Source organism: Octopus sinensis, linkage group LG3 (genome assembly GCF_006345805.1).
Source record: "Octopus sinensis linkage group LG3, ASM634580v1, whole genome shotgun sequence".
Taxonomy (NCBI): Eukaryota; Metazoa; Mollusca; class Cephalopoda; order Octopoda; family Octopodidae; genus Octopus; species Octopus sinensis.
The window spans coordinates 70,672,769-70,694,320 of NC_042999.1; the positions used below are offsets into that span (position 1 = coordinate 70,672,769).

The 21,552-nt window shown below is 37.5% G+C and overlaps 1 protein-coding gene across 3 annotated transcripts in view; it reads right to left on the reverse strand.

The window, feature by feature from the left end:
* LOC115209697 (replication factor C subunit 1) overlaps positions 1–21,552 on the reverse strand; it is a 53,417-nt gene that overhangs the window by 424 nt on the left and 31,441 nt on the right. For all 3 annotated transcript variants that reach the window (XM_036501078.1, XM_036501079.1, XM_029778185.2), the window contains exons 15-23: positions 17,951–18,045; positions 16,038–16,175; positions 12,993–13,088; positions 12,774–12,872; positions 11,029–11,177; positions 7,981–8,098; positions 6,738–6,883; positions 5,280–5,493; positions 1,737–1,934 (exon numbers count right to left, since the gene is read on the reverse strand). In XM_036501078.1, the coding sequence (XP_036356971.1) occupies positions 1,737–1,934; positions 5,280–5,493; positions 6,738–6,883; positions 7,981–8,098; positions 11,029–11,177; positions 12,774–12,872; positions 12,993–13,088; positions 16,038–16,175; positions 17,951–18,045 (1,253 nt within the window). The remainder of the gene's footprint in view (positions 1–1,736; positions 1,935–5,279; positions 5,494–6,737; positions 6,884–7,980; positions 8,099–11,028; positions 11,178–12,773; positions 12,873–12,992; positions 13,089–16,037; positions 16,176–17,950; positions 18,046–21,552) is intronic.

Consider the following 21,552-nt stretch of genomic DNA (forward strand, 5'->3'; position numbering starts at 1 on the left):
CACCCACACATTGTCAACTAATTTTCATTCCAACTGATTTGGCATAAATACTGGGGTTGATTCACTCAACTACATCCCACTCCTACAAGGAAATTTGTGCTCCAATTCTAATGTGAACATTTATTTATCAGTTCTCCACAGCAAACAGAATTTCTCTATCATAGCTATTTATAGTTTAGTAGATTGGAACCAGCAATGGGTAAGTGTAATGGTCATCTACAAATGGGCATACTATAAACTTAGCTGACCAAAACTCTTGGAATCTTAGCATTAAAGAGAACTAGTTTAAAACATGAAAATAGGTTGGAAGGCAGGAAAAATAGGAGCAATGACGGCTAGATGGTCAAGGTGCAAGACTACTGATAATAATGTTATGAGTTCAAACTCTTAACCATTGATGGTATTTTGTCCTCATGTACTGTGTTACAATCTCTTTTATGATTCCATTCAATACAGATATGTATAACTTTTTATAATTTGGCAATCATACTACTAATCATGTTAAGAAATACTAATGTATTCATGTCAAAATGTTGAAACCAGCATAAATGTATTGTTAAACACACAACCACACCTGTGCCCAAATTGGATACATGAAAATGAAACTCTAATGATTACCAGAAAATTACAATGAAGGTTACAATTCTCTTTGTTTCAACTTTCAGATATGAATAATTCAATAAGAGAGAGTGTAACACACTTAATTCTTATTCTCATATTAAATTAAATATTTTATCATCCAAAAGCAAGAAAACAGTCACTGCAAAGGACAACTATGACTATTTTTACCTTTAGTAAACTTAGTAGAAGTAAACATTCCTACCAAATCAGAATGTTATGCTCTAACCACAAACAATATTTGCTGCAAGATTAAAAATGTTTATATATACAACAGATTAGATCAACTGTTGTGAGCTAAAATTTTGCCCTTTTCTAATATTTTCAAAGGTGCCTAATCTAAATTAGATAAAATCGAATTCAATGTTTGTAAAGTATCTAAACTTAAATTAAAGGGCTTAATATCACTTAATATAATCATGGGTGTTTATCTGTGTCCAAATTGCACAGATACTCCCTTTCCAAAGGATATGCAACAAATAAGTATTTGGCTCATTGGAAACCTGTAACCAATGACACTATTATTTCCAAAATACAAAAATAAATAATTATCCAAAAACAATGCTCATAACAAAACTAATATATTTAAATATTTACACTCAATAGATTACATCACAAGTTCTAGGGCCAAAGAAATAATTATAATGTGATAGCAAAAGAGTTGAACTCTTTTTGATACCAACCCTTCTGAGATTGATCCTAATTCTATGTAACATTCCTCCTATCTAAATGAACCCTTTAGAATTCAGATTACTCAATCAAATGTAATATTTATTCTTATTGTTTTGAATTTATTATGCTACATCTCAGAGCTTTGAGATTTCAATGATGTGATTGTTTATTTTTAGAATGACATAATAGGGTAGGTGTGGGAAGCCAAATCTGGCCAGTTTGAAAATAAAGCAGGTAGAATATTTAGACCGGATATGGTTGCTTTAAATGCTAAAGGATTAAAACCTTCCTTCAAAATGTAATGTTAATTTATTTTCCAAAGACCAGCTTAATAACAACAAAGTTACTTTACTAAATTCTTCATTAATTTCAAAATGTATCTGAAACAAATGCAGTGTATTTCAACAGAAAAGATTAAAACAACACCAAGAACAAAAGTGGATTACCTTAATCATAGTATCTTTAGTAACATCACCATCAGAATCAGCATCTTCTCTGTCAGATGTTTGGTCTATTGTGCTTCCATCACCAAATACATCATCACCTGCTGATTCAGCTTTGGCACGCTTCTTTGACACTGTTCCAGTAGCATATGGGGTCAGATGAGATTCTTTGTTATAACTCCGTGTGAATGCCGCCTTGGTCTAGTATAGTAAAAAGACAACATATTTTATTTGTATACATAGTCACAGAGTATAAAAATATCAGTATGAATTTGTGCATGCATATATATATATATATATATGAAAAAACAAGCCAAAAATAGAAAATGCTAAGATAATTTTATAGTGAATCTTTCAGTACCGGTTTCGGTCATTTTGAGACCTTTTCAACTGTAACGATTAAATAATTAAATTTAGAAAAATTAGAAGAAAAGTTTTTTTAAAAGAATATTTCTGTAGTAGTGTTCAGATATAAGTAGCATTCTGCCTTTCTCTGACTCCCTTGTTTGCACTTGGGAGTCAGAGAAAGGCAGAATGCTACTTATATCTGAACACTACTACAGAAATATTCTTTTAAAAAAACTTTTCTTCTAATTTTTCTAAATTTAATTATTTAATCGTTACAGTTGAAAAGGTCTCAAAATGACCGAAACCGGTGCTGAAAGATTCACTATAAAATTATCTTAGCATTTTCTATTTTTGACTTGTTTTTTTCATATATATCAACTCGTGTGTTCCTTTCCACCCTTATACATATATATATATATATATATATATACATAATAGATAAACATACATAATTATATATATATATATATATATATATACCCACCTCTCTCTCTACACACACACAGACGTATATATCAGGATGTTCAAAAGTTCCTGGCTTTATGGGTATTGTGAAAGGCCTGGTTGGGGGCCCAAACTTCCAAGTTCTTTTACAGGACTTAGAAAACAGCGTAAGAAGCGTGTGAATTTGAGAAGGGAATACATTCAATAAAATCATAATTAACTGATCCTCCTGTATTTTCTTTTACCCAAAGCCAGGAACTTTTCAGCACCCCAATGTATGCATATATATTATATGTATACAAACATATTCATATGTACACATGCACACAGACAATTATACATTGTTTGTACATCCAATAGATATATTATAGAGGCGTTGTTTTATAATCAAAGGCTCTTCCTGTTGCTAACCACCACCTGTTTTTTAAGTAATGGATGTATCGAGGTACCAAGCCAGTGGATGATCTGCTGACAGAGTAAATGACACTTGTAACTGAACAATTTTCAGGGAAACACACATGTAAGAAACACACAAACATACATGCATACACATACAACAAGCTTCTTTCAGTTTTGTCTTCCAAATTCACTCATAAGGCAACTGTAGAAGACACATGTCCAAGGTGCCCTGTAGTGAGACTGAACATAAAAGCATATAGTTGGAAAATGAACTTTGCAACCACATAGCCATACATGTGTCTATACATACAATTTTATAAAAATATGATTTCAAAATGTTTTTGTTTATGCAATTCTGTGAGATGCTTTGGGATAAACTTCTGCGCAAAGTTTTACTCAAACCAAGTCTGTTATAAAGATTTTATTAGACAGCACCATGATTAACTTGCATATTATTTCCCACTTCACTAATAGCCTATTGTCCGTTCAACAGAACCAGATCATAGACTCAGTGTTATCAATACAGGCCATGATCAAGACATTTGTTTGTTTTTGACTCAGGACAACTGAGCAACAATTACTGAATTTTTCAATCCATTCGTAGACAGTCTGTAGCAATATTTTCAGTGCCAGACATAAAATCTCTTCAGAGACTTGTTATCTTTTACTTGTTTCAGTCAGTTGACTGTGACCATGCTGGGGCATCACTTTGAAAAATTTTAGCCAAACAAATCGACCCCAGTACTTATTCTATAGGATTCTTCTGTCAAACTGCTAAATTACAGGAAAGTAAATGGCCCACCACTGGTTATCAAGGGTAGTCAGAACACACACACACGATGGGAATCTTTCACTTTCTGTCTACCAAATCCACGCACAAAGCTTTGGTTGGCCCAAGGCAATAGTAGAAGACACTTGCCCATGCAGTGGGACTGAACACAGAACCATGTTTGTTGGGAAGTAAACTTCTTACCACACAGCCACGCTTGCACCTGTTAAAAACAATATATATATGTGCAAGACAAACATTGCTACTACAATGACTAACTGACAAGAATAACAGGAAGCCTTCAATAAATTATGGCTCCTGAAATACCTTCAGCCCAAAGAAAAATAATCACTGAATGCTGATTTGCTTTGGAACAAAAGGGGAGTGAAGGAGATTTGGTTAAAGTGATAATAATAATGACATAAATGACATTTCAGGTTTCAACCTACACTCTTGTAGCTGAACCATGTCAAGTGATATGCATTTTCATCATCATCATTTAAAGTCCTCTTTTCCGTGCTTGCATGGGTCAGATGGAATTTGTTGAGGCAGATGCCTTTCCTGTTGACAACTCTCACCTGTTTCAAGGCAAGGTAATATTTCCCATGGCCAGGTATGTTTTACGTAAAAGACTGGAACTGAACAACCTCGCTTGCATTACTAAAGACTTGTGAGTAGATTTGGTAGACAGAAACTGAAAGAATCCCATCATGTATGTGTGTGTCTTCTGACCACCACTTGAAACTAGTGGTGGGCTGTTTACTTGTTGACAACTATCCCATGATGTCAATACCAGAGGACACACAAGTATACACACACACACACACAAAAGACACAATAGGCTTCTTCCAGTTTCTGTCAACCAAATCCACTCACAAAGTTTTGATTAGCTTGGAACTAGAGTAGAAGACACTTGCCCAAGGTGCCTCAAAGTGGGAGTGAACCCAAAACCAAATGGTTAAAAAAGCAAGCTTCTTATCCACACATCTACGCCAGTGCCTGTGCATACAACAGATTTTCTCATCAACACAAATATACATTATATATTTCAGGTAATTAATTATCTCCCTGCCATACATTCACACACAAATGCATACTTCCATAAACCAAAGATGTAGACTTAGAATTTTAAATTAAGCCTTTCTATGGTAACTTTATTACCATGACTAAGTCCATCAAAATCTCATGTTACTCAATATAAACATTATCAAAAAGTTAACCATCTTCTCTTGCTCTGTATCTTTCATTCTCTCATATAAAAAGATGATCTCTCTTACATTATTTACTTCATTTTGGCATCTACTGAACACACACAAACTAATGTTTATAATCACATATGAACTGACACCCCACCCACTATTATCACCACTAGTGAGCTCCTGCAAAACCACACAACCAGTAAGAAACAGCAGTCAAGTCATTCCCAACCAACTTAAAGATACATATTAGCTAATCAGGTCAGAAGCACACTTTGCCACAAAAGATGGAAAATGGTCATGGCTAGTGTGTCCTTGATCATAGGTCGGCTCCATTAAGCTTGTCCATATGTTTAACAACAATAATTATGATAAGGCAAGAATACTTACAGCAGTAGTGAGGCTTTTGGTGTAATCCTTAGAATTAGGCCACTTGGTAATGTCCATTATATTGTCATAGTCTTCCTTAAGTAAATCATATTTGTCCATCAATGCAATGACTTCAGGTACACCCTCCTTTTGTTGCTCTTGTAGAGGTTTCACGAGGTGTTGCTGAAGACATGGTAGATAATCCAGGTTGAGACCTCTTAGGTCTGCTGAAATACTGAATGGAAGAAACGGCAAAATATTAGGAGAATTATGCAGGCTCTGGGACAGACACTCTTTTATTCATTTTTCCATGCTTGCCTGTTTACATGTATATATTATCAAGGCATAAGGCAGTGAGCTGGCAGACACATTAGCACGCCGGGCGAAATGCTTAACAGTATTTTGTCTGTCTTTATGTTCTGAGTTCAAATTCTGCTGAAGTCGACTTTGCCTTTCATCCTTTCGAGGTCGATAAATTAAGTACCAGTTATGTACTGAGGTCGATCTAATCGACTGGCCTCTTCCCCCAAAATTTCAGGCCTTGTGCCTAGAGTAGAAAAGAATATTATCAAGGCATTGTTTTACAGCCAGGCACCTTTCCTGCCACAATCTCTTATTTCACATAGCTTTGATGGCAAGAAGTGAATAAATGATTTGGTGACAGAAGTGACAATGACAACATTGTGTATTTGTATACATTTGCACTCTACATAAGTCATGAGGTAAAGTGCAAATGTATATAAATACACAAACTCATAAACATACATACATACACACATATATTTTACTTATTTCAGTCATTGGACTGAGGTCACACTGGGAAAACCAACACTGGTTGTTAACTGGTGTTGGGAAACAAGCACAATCACACACACACACACAAGCTTCTTTCAGTTTCCATCTACCAAATCCACTTGCAATGTGCTGGTTGACCCAGGGCTATAGAAGAAAACACCTGGTCAAGGTGTCATACAGCAAGACTCAATCTGGAACCATATGATCAAGAGTAATATAATAGAAGGCATAGCAACATGTGTGAAAAAGTGTCACTGGCAGTAAAGTGATGGAGAGCACCCTATATTTAACCAAACGTCAGTCCAGGGTCACATATAATCAAAGAAAAGCTTCCTTCATCATCATCATCATCGTTTAACGTCCGCTTTCCATGCTAGCATGGGTTGGACGGTTCAACTGGGGTCTGGTAAGCCCGAAGGCTGCACCAGGCCAGTCAGATCTGGCAGTGTTTCTACAGCTGGATGCCCTTACTAACGCCAACCACTCCGAGAGTTTTATATGTTTTATTCTCCTTGAGGCCAACTAAGATGGACTATGTAGGACAAAAGAAACATTGACTTTAGTATGCTTTCTAAACATCAACTAAGCATCATTCTTACTAGTCTGGAAAAGTTCTTGGTAGTGTTTCCACTACATTAAATATTTTTAAAAAATTTAGATATTGTTGAATATTCTTTTACTCACTTTAGTTTCATGTGACCTCCAAGTTCCTGTAAGATACGTTGGTTTTTGTTCTGAGATGAGTATTTCCCAAGCCAACTTGGGAAAGACACCATATAGTTAACACTGCCTCTCATATATTCACCGGGCAAAACACTAGCGTATACAGCCTGCAAGTAAAAAATATATAAACTTATACACACACACACATATATATATAACACAGACAAAAATAAACAATTGCAGTAATTCAAACATCACATTAATGCTACATCACTGGGGTCAATATAATCAACTGTAACCTTCCCTAGCTCAGTTCCTTTCTAAATGTCATTCTTCAACATATTTTTTTAATGTTTTATGGTTACAATAGTTGGTTTTAGATAATACTACTTGATTAGGTGCAGCTGTTTGAATACTAGCAATTTGGTATGGTTGACTGGACATCGAACCTGTTTTAACAACAGTACTTGTTGGCACTGAAAGCAAACACACACAGTATGTGTGTAGAAATATACACATACAGATAGAGAGAGTGAGAGAGATAAGAACGGCAATCTATTAACTGAACACAATTGACACAAGCACTTTTCCTCTCCTCATACAGATAAAGAGAAATATACTCACATATAAACAGAGAGGGGGGTAGAGAACAAGAGAAACATGGAAACATCTAATGTCAAATAAGTCAGCATCAAATCAGTGAAGCCACAGAGACAAAGTGAAAAGAGTTGTGCCAAAATGTCTCATACCCTCAGTTCCATTTCAGTGAAGACAATCAACCATTCTAAAACTCAGGCGACTTTATAGCTAATTTGCACTCAGTTTATTGAATTGCATTCTAAGTGAGGAATGGCAAAGTTATTAACAATAACAGAGTGAGAAGACACAGACATTGTGAAACACTGAAAAATAAGTTAGGATAACATTAATGGTGGTTGTGGTGATTTTACTAATGAATGAACAGGAGTAGAGGAAATATCTGTAGTGTTAAGGGAGGAAGAGTTGATTGTGGTGGCGGAACAGGAAAGTGTTAAATTGGTAATAGCGGGAGAAATAGTAGCAGGAGAGGAGATTGAGTTGGTGTTAATGTAGCGAATAGTAGTATTGTTAGAGGAGCATGGTGGTGATAGTGGTAGGGAAGGTGAGCAAAATACTAACATAATAAAAAAAAAAGTGGGGGAAAGAGTAGAATTAAATACTACAAACCAGAATTATTTATTCCAAAGGAAGTACTAAGTAATAAGAGGGAATATCCTGTACTTACCTCTACCGGAAGTAGACTCCAGTTCTGTCTTTGGCGTATGAGCTTTTCAACAATATCTCCATCACAGATACTGTTGGCTGCATGTGCTAACAGAGACAAATGTTTCGCTGTGTTTCCTCTATAACAACAAAAATAAAAGAAATCTGTAGGCATTTTTATTTTGATGTATCAAGTGTCAATTATAGCCCACTTAAAAAGTTTCATATACATTTTATTGTTAATAAATATAAAAATAAATGTTATATGTCTAAAGGTTCAGTGGTATGATACTTAAAAAGGATATACACTGAGAGTTTAAAATACATGCCATCATTATATGCAATTCATTATTAATAAAAGAAATGATAATATTGATTATAAGTACAATTATTAAGTTAAGGTCAGTTGTCTTTAATGGGTTGGTTGAGGTTGATGTAATCAACTAACACCAACCTGCTAAAATTTCTGGTCTTCTGCCTAAAATTTGAAACCATTATAATCATTCTTCTTCTTTTTATTATAATTATTATTATTACACTCTCAGTTGAAATTCCACCAATGCCGATTTTGCCTTTCATCCTATTTGGGGTCAATGAAATAAGTACCAGTTGAGTACTGGGTCAATATAATCAACTATCCCCCTCTTCCAAATTTCAGGCCTTGTGCCTATAGTAGAAAGGATAATTAGAGTGTTGAACAATGTCTTGTTGCATTTGTTCCAGATTTTTATGTTCTAAGTTCAAATCCTACTGATGCCAACTTTGCCTTTCATCCTTACTGGGCCAATGGAATCAAGTATCTTTCAAATACTGGGATCAATTTAATAAAACTGGCTCTCAACAGCCAAACTTGTATTCTTGTACTTATGTTTGAAATTATTATTATTATTATTATTAAGTAGTAGTAGTTGTAGTAAATTGGAAGAAAATGGATGGTATCAAAAGGGTTGACGTAATTTTCCTGAGCTAAGTTAGTGTAATACAATATATGACAAGGCTCTACCTTTGAATGAAGGTACAACCCAACCAATGAGCTTTCAGTTTCCACCTACCCAATTTCACTCCCAAAGCATGCATCAACCCAAAGCCAAGTAAAGACCTTTGCTTAACCCATTGCCTACCATGAGCCCCATTTGGGGATCTGCTAAAAAGAGCCTCACTGCCAGTTGTTCATTGTATTTAAAGTGAATTGCTTATGTACAGTGCACTTGCAGAGGTGTGTTTAATAAAATTTAGTAGTTAAAGTTTGTCATTATTAGCTCTGGTTAATTCTAGAGGACATTTTATGTTATAAATTGCAAGTTTTGAACTACAAAAATATTGACTGTTTTGAAAACGTTTTTTTTTCTTTTTGCATTTCCCATCTATATCATTCATTGATATTTCATACACATTCACATTTGATATTATAGTTTCAAAAAAAACTAAAATATTCATTATCACAATTGAATAGAAATGGGTGAATATGCTTTTTTTTCAGCGATCCCCATTTGAGACTTCTGGAAAAATTTATAATTTTCAAAATAATTCACATATGAAGATTTAAATGCTATATATTATTTTAACTCCTAAGACACCTGGCAAAGCCAAAAAATATGAATAAAAAATTTGGCAGTTAATAGAATCAAACACAGATTCAAATTCTTAGCCATTCAGCCATGTTTGCATTCAGTTATCAGATTAGTTTCATTATGCTTGAAGTTATGGTGATAACTAAATATGTTGTATTTTCTGAGCAAACTACTTTAACTAAGACTGCATACTAAATTAAAATCCCAACCCCTGACTGCCTATGCTATGATTGGGTGGAAATGAAACAGTCAAGTAGATACAGTACTTGACTTCTAGCTCCGAAGTCTTCAGTTCAGATCAACTGCAGGCATTGTGTAATGTATTCAAGTAGAATGTTCAATTCTATATGCTTCAGTTCACTTAGCTGTTTCAAACAGGTAACAGATCATCAACCCTTTAGCATTCAGATTATTCTGTCAAATGAAATGCATATTTATTCACATTGTTTTGAATTGTTCATGAATTATCCCATAGCTTTGAGATTTCGATCAGGTGGTTGTTTATTTTAAAAATAGCATTGTAGGGTAGGTGTGAGAGGTCAGGACTTTCTGATCTGACGACAAATCAGGTAGAATATTTTGGCCAGATATGACCGGTTTAAATGCTAAAGGGTTAATGAATTTTATGTGATACTGCCAAGTGTCCTAGCCAAGGAATTCTGTCACATTGCATGCTAAAAATCATGAATCTAAAGCTAAATGTCATTCTGGCATTGTCAGTTACAACAAGGGTTCCAGTTGATCCAATCAATGGAACAGCCTGCTTGTGAAATTAATGTGCAAGTGGCAGAGCACTCCACAGATATGCATAACCTCAATGCGGTTCTCAGGAAAGTTCAGTGAGATTCAGAATTTAAATTGCAGATACAATTCATTTTTGCCAGCTGAGTAGACTGGAGCAACACAAAAGAAAGTGTTTTGCTTGAGGACACAACATGCCACTGGGTATCGAACTCATGACCTTACGATCGTTTGCTGAATACCATAACCACTAAGCCACATACCATCACTAAATGCCATTCTGTTAAGTCACTCAAGCGTTCTCAATACATTTATACTACCTACTACTCTAATTGTGGAGGTGCAATGGCCCAGTGGTTAGGGCAGCGGACTCGCAGTCGGAGGATCACGGTTTCAATTCCCAGACCGGGCATTGTGTGTGTTTATTGAGCAAAAACACCTAAAAGCTCCATAAGGCTCCGGCAGGGGGTGGTGTCGACCCCTGTTGTACTCTTTCGCCACAACTTTCTCTTACTCTCTCTTCCTGTTTCTTGAGTAATGGTGCCATGGACTGGCATCTCGTCCAGCTGGGGGAACACATACGCCACAGAAACCTGGAAACCAGGCCCATGAGCCTGGCTAGGCTTGAAAAGGGCGACAAAAAAAAAAAAAAGCTACTCTAATTGGATTTTGAGCTTGACTATCAAATTTTTTTCTATACAGGTCATTTATTGTCTTTATTAAAAAGGTAATAAATAAATTATTTCACATGGTCTTACCTTCCTGCAAACGGCTCAACAGATGCATAGTTTTCTTGCACAAACAAAGGTGCTAGTTGATAATTATGGAAAAATAAATCTGACTTGTCTATAAAGGACATTTTCTTCTCACCACCAGCAAAGACTTGCCGACACACATCAAAAGGATTCTAGAAAAAAGATAATTTTCAGAAACATAAAATATTCAGAGAATAAGCCATCAAGGGTGCCTCTACATGGTTGCTCAACCTGCTTGAAACAGCAGCCACATCTCCCTCCAATTCCATGCAACATCTTCAAAAGGAAATCAACATTGAATAATGTAGACCTACCAACATTATGTTTGGGAAAATAAAATAGGATGTTCACAAATGAAACATTTATGCTTATAGGCTAACTTGACCAGGAATGACCAAGGTTAAAAACAACTCACTGAAGTAAAATACTGTTGCTATCCTTCACAGATATTTGATTCTTTGGGGAGGTTCGGGGAGGAGGACAGGAAGATGACTTTTTACTGATTTAGATCAAAATATATACTTTTTTTAACTAAGAACATACAACTGTTCTCTGAAACAGGCACTGATGAATTTAGTATTACCTAACATGAACAGATTAAATATATCAAATATTATTTAACAATAGTTCAATACAATATAAATGTTGGTGGTGGCTGAGGTGGTAGAGCATAAATTCCCAATGGCCCAGTTCATTTACTATGAAGAAATATAAAATTCTATATTGTACACAGCTACAGTCACTCTTTAATACATAAATATTTCATTACCATGCAAAGCTAAGTTCAAATTCAACCAGCTATTAAGAGAAGGCTGTTTAAAATCACTATAAGAGTATATTCTTCAAAAGGAAATCAACATTGGACAATGTAGACCTACCAACATTATGTTTGGGAAAATAAAATAGGATATTCATAAATGAAACATTTATGCTTATAGGCTTACTTAACCTCATATCACTTGCCGGTGGCACATAATAGGCACCAACCGATCGTGGCTGCTGCCAGCCTCCCCTGGCACGTAAAAAGCACCCACTACACTCACGGAGTGGTTGGTGTTAGGAAGGGCATCCAGTTATTGAAACACTGCCAGATCAGACTGGAGCCTGGTGCAGCCTCCTGGCTTCCCAGACCCCGGTTGAATCGTCCAACCCATGCTAGCATGAAAAACGGACGTTAAATAATAATGATGATGAAACACAAATCATAATCATCATCATTTAATGTCCATGCTCCATACTGGCATGGGTTGGATGGTTTGACAAGATCCAATGGATCTAAGGACTGTATTGTGCTCCAATGTCTATTTTGGCATGGTTTCTAGAGCTGGATGCCCTTCATAATGCCAACCACTTTACAGCATGTACTGGGGACTTTTCCATGCCACCAGCACTTTTGAGGTTGCCATGCAGCTCACAGGAGTATGAACCCTGGGTTAGGTGTGTGTGTGTGTGTGTGTGTGTGTGTGCATGTTTGGTGGGGTCAGTTTCGTGTTAGGTGGCAAAGAGGTGGAACTATGAGGTGGAGGAGGGAGGGAGCAGGTTCTTGTAGAGGATCTGTATGGACACATTTGGTAGGGGAAGGGGAGAGAGGAAAAGAGAAAATGATCAGTAGGAGGTTTAAGAGATAGATAATAGCATGAGGTGTCCAGGTAGCCCCTCAAGGCACAAGGCGAGTAGAAGTGGGTGGGTAACTGGGTGATTTGCAAGTGTATGGGAAGGATAGGAAGACTGCCAAAACTCATACTTACAAGTTTTATATCCTTCTTAGCCATTTCTGCATTGCTTTTGGCATCTTCATATGATATATTCTTATTAGATGAACTCCACATGAACAAATTATGGATGACCTGTTCAAAATAAATTCAATGGTAGAAGTAATCAGAACAAAATAAAAAATAAATATAAGGGGGAAATGAATCAAAAGAAAGAAAAACAGTTTTAAAACACATATAAAGCTTTTAACTTACCTGTCGAATATCATGATTAGAAGCTGAAATTATCTCATTTAATGCACCTGGGTTAATCTGAAGGCCTTCTTTGTATGCAATAGTCATCATGGCAGCCTATTAGATTGAAAAAAATTATTATTATTATTATTATTATTACACACACACACACCTTAAACCTTTTAGCATCCATATTAGTTAATGGGTGTAGTTTTCAACTAATAATAACCGTGTTTCAAATAACCCTTATTACCTACAGTACTACTTAATGGGTGTTAGATATGTCAATCTATTTATTTAAAAAGGATGTAATGATTAACAGCAATATTAAATAGGAAATAGGATTTTCTACTGATTTTGGAAAGTGTTCTACTACTAAATAATTTATCCACATATATATTATATATATATATATATCAAAATAGACGAACATCAATGGAATTTGTATCCTTGTGGTACCAGTGCCGGTGGCACATAAGAAAACCATCCGAACGTGACCGTAGCCAGTACCGCATCGACTGGCCTCCGTGCTGAGGGCACGTAACAAACACCATCCGAGCGTGGCCGTTTGCCAGCCTCGTCCGGCACCTGTGTCGGTAGCACATAAGAAAACACCATCCGAGCGTGGCCGTCTGCCAGCCTCGTCTGACACCTGTGTCGGTGGCACATAAAAAACACCATCCAAGCGTGGCCGTCTGCCAGCCTCGTCTGGCACCTGTGTCGGTGGCACATAAAATCACCCACTACACTCTCGGAGTGGTTGGCGTTAGGAAGGGCATCCAGCTGTAGAAACACTGCCAGATCTGACTGGCCTGGTGCAGCCTTCGGGCTTGCCAGACCCCAGTTGAACCGTCCAACCCATGCTAGCATGGAAAGCGGACGTTAAACGATGATGATGATGATATATATATATATATATATATATACACACACACACACAAATACAAATGGTGTGAAAATGTGAATGCTGATGAGTATCAATACATTTTGGATGAATGCAATAAAGTAGAGCAAGAAGTTCTCATCAACTCATGAGCCAACTCTATGCCAGGGGTTCTCAACCATTTTTTATCTATGGGGTCTGCCTCTTCCACAGGTTCCCTCAACCGCTACGGTATGGCACTTTTTCACAACTATCTTCATCCATTCTGGTATGGTCATGTGGCGAGAATGGATGAAGATAGTTGTGTGAAAAAGTGCAATACCCTAGCGGTTGAGGGAACCTGTGGAAGAGGCAGACCCAGGAAAACCTGAGACGAAGTGGTGAAGCACGACCTTCGAACTTTAGGTCTCACTGAGGAAATGACTAGAGACCGAGACCTTTGGAAGTGTGCTGTGCGTGAGACCATAACCCAGGATGTGCCAGTCCACTTATGCATACCTTTCCTTATGGGGACACAAAACTCTACTTGTGAAGACCTGTTGAGGCAAGTGAGAATTGAAATCAATCAACATCAATGGAAATTGCAGCTGTGATACCAGTGCCGGTGGCACTTAAGAGAACATCCGAATGTGGCCATTGCCAGCGTCGCCCCGACTGGCCTCGTGCCTGTGGCACGTAAAAAGCACCATCCATTCGTGACCGTTGCCAGCCTCGCCTGGCCCCTGTGCTGGTGGCATGTAAAAGCACCATCCGATCGTGGCCGTTTGCCAGCCTCATCTGGCACCTGTGCCGGTGGCACGTAAAAAGCACCCACTACACTCACAGAGTGGTTGGTGTTAGGAAGGGCATCCAGCCGTAGAAACATTGCCAGATCAGACTGGGCCTGGTGTAGCCTTCTGGCTTCCCAGACCCCAGTTGAACCGTCCAACCCATGCTAGCATGGAAAGCGGACGCTGAACGACGATGATGATGATGATAATCCCTTTGATTATTATTTTATTCTGGAGGACCTCCATAGCCATTCAATGTTTAAAAACTAGTTTTTCAAAATTCCTGCTTTGATTTTTCGCAATTAACTTATGTAAGTTGAACTATGTAAAATGTTAGAGAAAGAAACTTGGCTGTTTCTTGCAACATTTACCAATTCATATATCTAAAGCAAAATTTTCTCAGGGGCACTTCAAATTCTATTGTGGATCTCTAATTTACTATTTTCTAACATGGACCCCCAAAAATCTTATATGAACCTTCAGGGGCCATATGGACCTGAGTTCAGAACCACTGCACTACACAATTGCTCAATCAGCTAAAAACGGCATTTTCCATGCTTGCTGTATTTAAATAGATGGTTTCCAAGTAATCAATTTATTTTTTCAGTTGAACATTTTTCCTATTATAAACTATTCCATCTTAAAATAAGAGTGGAACCTAGCTATTGTCAGTCAAATAGAAATGAGTAGAGCCAGGCATTTTACTTAGAAACATGAATGCAATGGCTGTCATAAGAATCAACTAAAACCGTGTAGTCAGTAATGTAAAAACTTAACTTCACAGTCATTTGTGTCTCTTACTTTGTCATCATCATCATCATCCAGTAGATCCAGCCACCCCCAAACTCAAGCACTCTCCTCAGAAAATGCTCAATACATGCCCATACCCCCGCACTCCATTCAGCCTTGCAAACCGTTCCACTGATTCCTCCAACCCCAGCATCCCCATCAAATCCTCAGTCCTCCTCTTATCAAACAACTTCACTCCACACATTTCTCTCGCCATGTTCTCACCATCACCTTTATGGTACATATATATAACATCATCATCATCATCATTTAGCATCTATTTTCCATGCTGTCATGGGTTTGACGGGTCGACTGGAACTGGTAAGCCAGAGACCTGCACTAGGCTCCAGTCTGATTTGGTTTGATTTCTACAGCTGGATGACCTTCCTCACACCAGCCACTCCAAGATCATAGTGAGTGGCTCTTACATATCACTGGCACCAGTGCTGGCCACAATTACGATTTCATTTGGCTTGATGTATCTTCTCAAGCACAGTGAATCACCAAAGGTCTTGATCACATGTCATTGCCTCTGTGAGACCCAACATCTGAAGATCATGCTTCACCACCTTGTCCCTGGGTCAATGAAAGTCATTTAAATAAAAAGTAAAAAATTAATCTTACCTTTATTTGTGCCATATGTGGACGCTGGAATCTCAAATCAAAACAGTGATTTGCAAGGGAACGGATTTTCTGGTGTTGTCTATCATTACATATACATATAATTGGTATTTTGGTAGTTTTCACCAATTGGATCAATTCCTGGGGGAAAAAAGTAATCCATATAATTATTGATCTCTCATGAACATCATCATCATCAGTTTAACATCCACTGTTCCATGAACAAAGTAATATTTTCCCTAGTTTTTTTTTAACAATGAACAGCTAAATTGTCAGCAAGAAACTCTCAACATGATCAATCATTCTGCTATAAACAGTAACCACCTTAAACTGCTATAAACTACTTAAACTGCTTTAAACAGTAACCAACTTACCACCTTAAAGAAAATATCATTGAATAATATAATCTTTGATAAACTATTTCAAAGAAAGATGTAGTAATAAGTAGAAAACCTTCAGTCTTAAATCTGACCAATAAGGTACATCCTAGGGTTAAACAACATCACTGTTTTGTGCAAATGAATGTACCTCTACATAATTGCGCAAACTACTAGAAATAACAACCAAATATTCCTCAAATCACACTATCACCTAAGAGAAAAAGAAACAGGACATTGGATAATTTAGTCTTAGATACACCATGTCTAATAAAAAGATGGAATTGAGGTTTATTTGGTCTGAGCACACCTGAAGTTAATGAAGAACATCATAAGCCAATGAAAGAAACTATACAAGGACTTGATTTGCTAGTAATAGTAGCTAAATCTTCAATTCACAGTTTTGAAAAGAAAGATACATTGGATAATGTAGTCCTAGATACATTAACCCTGAAAACAATATGGAGTGGAACACCTGATCATAGATTGGCCAGATTATGATCAACTGGTACTAAGCAACATCAACATCATCAATGGCTTCTTTTAGTTCCATTATTATAGTCATCATGTCTGGGAACATGCTAGAACGTTACCTCAACATCAACTAAATCTACTGAATATTTGTAAATTGATGCTTCAAAATCTCCAGAAATATGTTGTCTACAAGCAGTATTAATGGTGAAACTGATTTCATTTTTTAAAGTTATTCATTTCTTCATGACAGCTTAAATCTCATGGCAAAATCTGTTTAAAAGTTGCAGGCACAATCCAAACTTAGAAAAATGATGTGAAGTATTTAAGATCTCCACAGGTAAATTAAATTATAATTTAGTATAAACACATAACTTTTAGCAGGAGGAAGATCTTGCACAGTTAAGATTACTCTGGTATTTATGTTTGACCTTGAAGACAAATACAGAGTAAAAGAGGCTCTTAGACACCTTGGCATAATAAGACGCATCCATTCCATGTTGCACATAACAGCGAATGTGATTTTCTCTGCTGCTGTGTATATCAGATGACAACAGACTGCAACAAATGATCAAACACTATCAAACAAACCATGCTAGTATGTAAAAGAGAAATATGACAATGAAGATGAAAATTTTAGTCTGCAGTCTCCCAATTCTTCTATCCATCCTTTCTTTATTTAACAAAAACAAAAGAAAATATTTCAAGCCAACAGCAGTGGTGGTGCTGGTGTGATGGTTGTAAGTCCTATAACAACACTGAAGTTTTTGCAGAATAGGTGAGTTTAAGATAGTTCAACCCTATTCAACTTTTACCCACTGTTAGTAAGTTATGAGTATGGCCATTCGATTTGCTTGAAATAACAGCCAAATCACCCTCAAATCCCACCCTGCCATCTAAGAAATAGAAAGATGCATTAAACAGTATGGTTTTAGATAGATGAAAGAAAAACAATGTAATCATAAATGGAATATCTTTGACCATAGGCCTGCTTGATTAAAGTTGACTTGGAGTGAAAAAAACAACAGTGATGTTCATATTCGAAAATAATTAAAGAATGGTAGTTACCGCAACACCTCCACGATCTTCATTACCAGCCATTCCATCAACTTCATCCATTATCACACAATGTTTAAAGCCATTTGAGGATGATCTCTCAGTTCCTGTTAATGATAATAATAAAAGTAATGATAATCATTACTAACATAAACAGAAAACCACATTAATGATGATTATTCCCAGGCTGTGTGATGAAGAGGTTTGTTTCCCAACCACACAGTTTCAGATTCAGCCCCACTGCATAACATATAGACAGTCATACACGCACACATACATTTTATATATATATATATATATATATATATATATCATCATCATTTAACGTCCGCTTTCCATGCTAGCATGGGTTGGACGATTTGACTGAGGACTGGCAAACCAGATGGCTGCGCCAGGCTCCAATCTGATCTGGCAGAGTTTCTACAGCTGGATGCCCTTCCTAACACCAACCACTCCGAGAGTGTAGTGGGTGCTTTTACGTGCCAGTCTGGCAATACTGGCAACGGCCACATTTGAAATGGTGTTTTTTACGTGCCACCAGCACAGGAGTCAGTCCAGCGGTACTGGTAACCTCGCTCGAATGTTTTGTTCACGTGCCAATAAGGCAACACTGGTAATGACCACGCTCAAATGGTGCTTTTTACATGCCACCGGCACGGAAGCCAGACAGCTGTTTTGGCAGTGATCCTGCTCAGCTGGAGCTGTTAGCGTTTATATATATATATATATATATATATATATATATATATATATATATATATATATATATATATATGGATCATTACAGTCTAAGACATCTACTAGGAGCTGCTGCTTCCATCAACTGATGCTCATATTTTGACTTAGTTCTATGGCTGAATGCTCTTCCTGTTACCAGTGTACAGGTTAAATTTTTCATGGTACCAACCCTAGAGAAATTGAATAAAGATACATTAGGAGTCCTCTGCGTTCTTGGCTCAGTTTGTCAACCACTTTACAGGATATACTGAACACATTCTGCAGCATCAGCACTAGAGAGATTGTCTTGCTCACTCTTCACTTCGAGGAAGAGTAAATTATCAGGAAGGGTTTGTGTCTTGTACACGGGACAATGTAATGAGTGTTTAGAGCTCAGTCATGTAAAAATCAATGTTACCATACTAGTATAAGCAGGGTAAGTTTCCAGAATTTCAGGTATTTGCATGCTACTGAAGTAATTGTTTTTGAAGGTGGATGCTCTGATATGGGCCAAAAAAGTAGAGCTTATTGTTAACTAAGAATACTGAGGCACACAGAATCTCCTACTTTGTCTCAACCGGTGAGACTCAAAATATAAATACTATTTTTTAAACAAACAAGTACGCGTTTTTTCTGCAATGATTTGAGAAACAGTGACAAGTGGCAATTCTGTAAATAATAACATTTATTTGCTTAAAGCTTATAAGCGATCACCATGTACTGTCTAAAGAAAATAGTCCAATATTGAGGTATATAAGCCCTCAATGGAAAAATGTGGGTTTTCTGTACATATGGGAAAACTCACCTTTTTCCGTCATGGGCTTATATACCCCAATATTAGACTATTTTCTTTAGTCAATACATGGTGACTGCTTATAAGCTTTAACCTCAGAATATATATATGTATATATAATCAGATTGAGTAAAAAGTAAGCAACGTTTTGAACCATGAAGAATTTGTACTGGATTTTTGCAGTTTTGAATTTTTTTTAAACATTTTTGTGCAACTGTCTGATAATACAGATATAGACTTGCCCAAATGCATCAATAAATTAACATTGATATTTTTTCCACTATTGTTACAATCATCATCATCGTTTAACATCCGCTTTCCATGCTTAGCATGGGTTGGATGATTTTGACTGAGGGCTGGTGAACCAGATGGCTGTACCAGGCTCCAATCTTGATCTGGCAGAGTTTCTACAGCTGGATGCCCTTCCTAACACCAACCACTCCGAGAGTGTAGTGGGTGCTTTTTACGTACCTCTAGCATGGGTGCTAGTCAGGCGGTACTGGCAACAACCTCGCTCGAATCTTTTTACACGTGCCACTGGCACAGGTGCCAGTGAAGCGACGTTGGTAACGATCATGCTCGAATGGTGCCCTTCTACATGCCACGGGTACGGAAGCCAGTTGGCTGCTCTGGCAACGATCACGCTCGGATTAGCACCCTACTAGCACATGCACAAATGCCAGTAAGGCGACGCTGGTAACGATCATACTCGAATGGTACCCTTTTTTGTGCCACTGGCACGGAAGTCAGTTAGCCGCTCTGTCAGCGATCACAGTTGTATGGTGCTCTTTGCACCCCGCTAGCACGGATGCCAGTCGTTGAATTTGATTTTGATTTTGATTTCACTTGCCTCAACAGGTCTTCACAAGCAGAGTTTAGTGACCAAAAAAGGAAAAGGTATGCATAAGCGGGCTGGTTACGCTCCTGGCATAGGCCACGGGTTATGGTCTCATTTGGCTTGCCGGGTCTTCTCAAGCACAGCATATTTCCAAAAGTCTCGGTCGCTAGTCATTTTCTTGGTGAGGCCTAATGTTCGAAGGTCGTGATTCACCACTTCATCCCAGGTCTTCCTGGGTCTACCTTTTCCACAGGTTCCCTCAACCGCTAGGGTGTGGCACTTTTTCACACAGCTATCCAATCCATTCTCACCACATGACCATACCAGCGCAGTTGTCTCTCTTGCACACCACATCTAATGCTTCTTAGGTCCAACTTTTCTCTCAAGGTACTTAGACTCAGTCGAGTATGAACACTGACATTACACATCAATCGGAGCATACTGACTTCATTTCTTGCGAGCTTATGCATATCCTCAGCAGTCACGGTCCATGTTTCACTGCCATGTAGCATGGCTGTTCGTACACATACGTCATACAGTCTGCCTTTTACTCTGAGCGAGAGGCCCTTTGTAACCAGCAGAGGTAAGAGCTCTCTGAACTTTGCCCAAGCTATTCTTATTCTAGGAGCTACACTTTCAGCGCACACTCCTCCACTACTGACTTGGTCCCTAGGTAATGGAAGCTATCAACTACTTCTAGTTTTTCTCCCTGGAATGTGGCAGAAGTTGGTCTCTGCACATTTTCGGTGTTTATCGCTCCCGAGCATCTGCCACATACAAAAACTATCTACTGAAATGGAACTGTCAAAGTATGACATTCGAGCAATTTTGCTATTCAACTTCAAAAAAGGACATAAAGCAGCTGAAACTGCTTGCAATATCAACGAAACATTTGGTGAGGAAATGACCAATGAATGGTCAGCTCGAAAATGGTTTAAACGATTTTGCAGTAGAGACCTGAGCCTTGAAGATCATGAGCATAGTGACGCCCATCTGTCATCGATGACAGTCAATTAAAGACCATCACTGAGAAAGATCCATGTAAAACCACTCAAGAACTGGCAAAAGAACTTCAAGTTAGCCAGAAAACTGCTTGCAACCATTTGCATGCAACTGGAATATCAAAAAAGCTCGACAAATGGTTACCACATGATTTGAATGAAAATCAGAAAATGGGCAGATATGAAATTTGCTCGTCGCATCTTCTCCGTAACCAGACTAATCCATTTCTCGACTGTGTTGTAACTTGTGATGAAAAGTGGATTC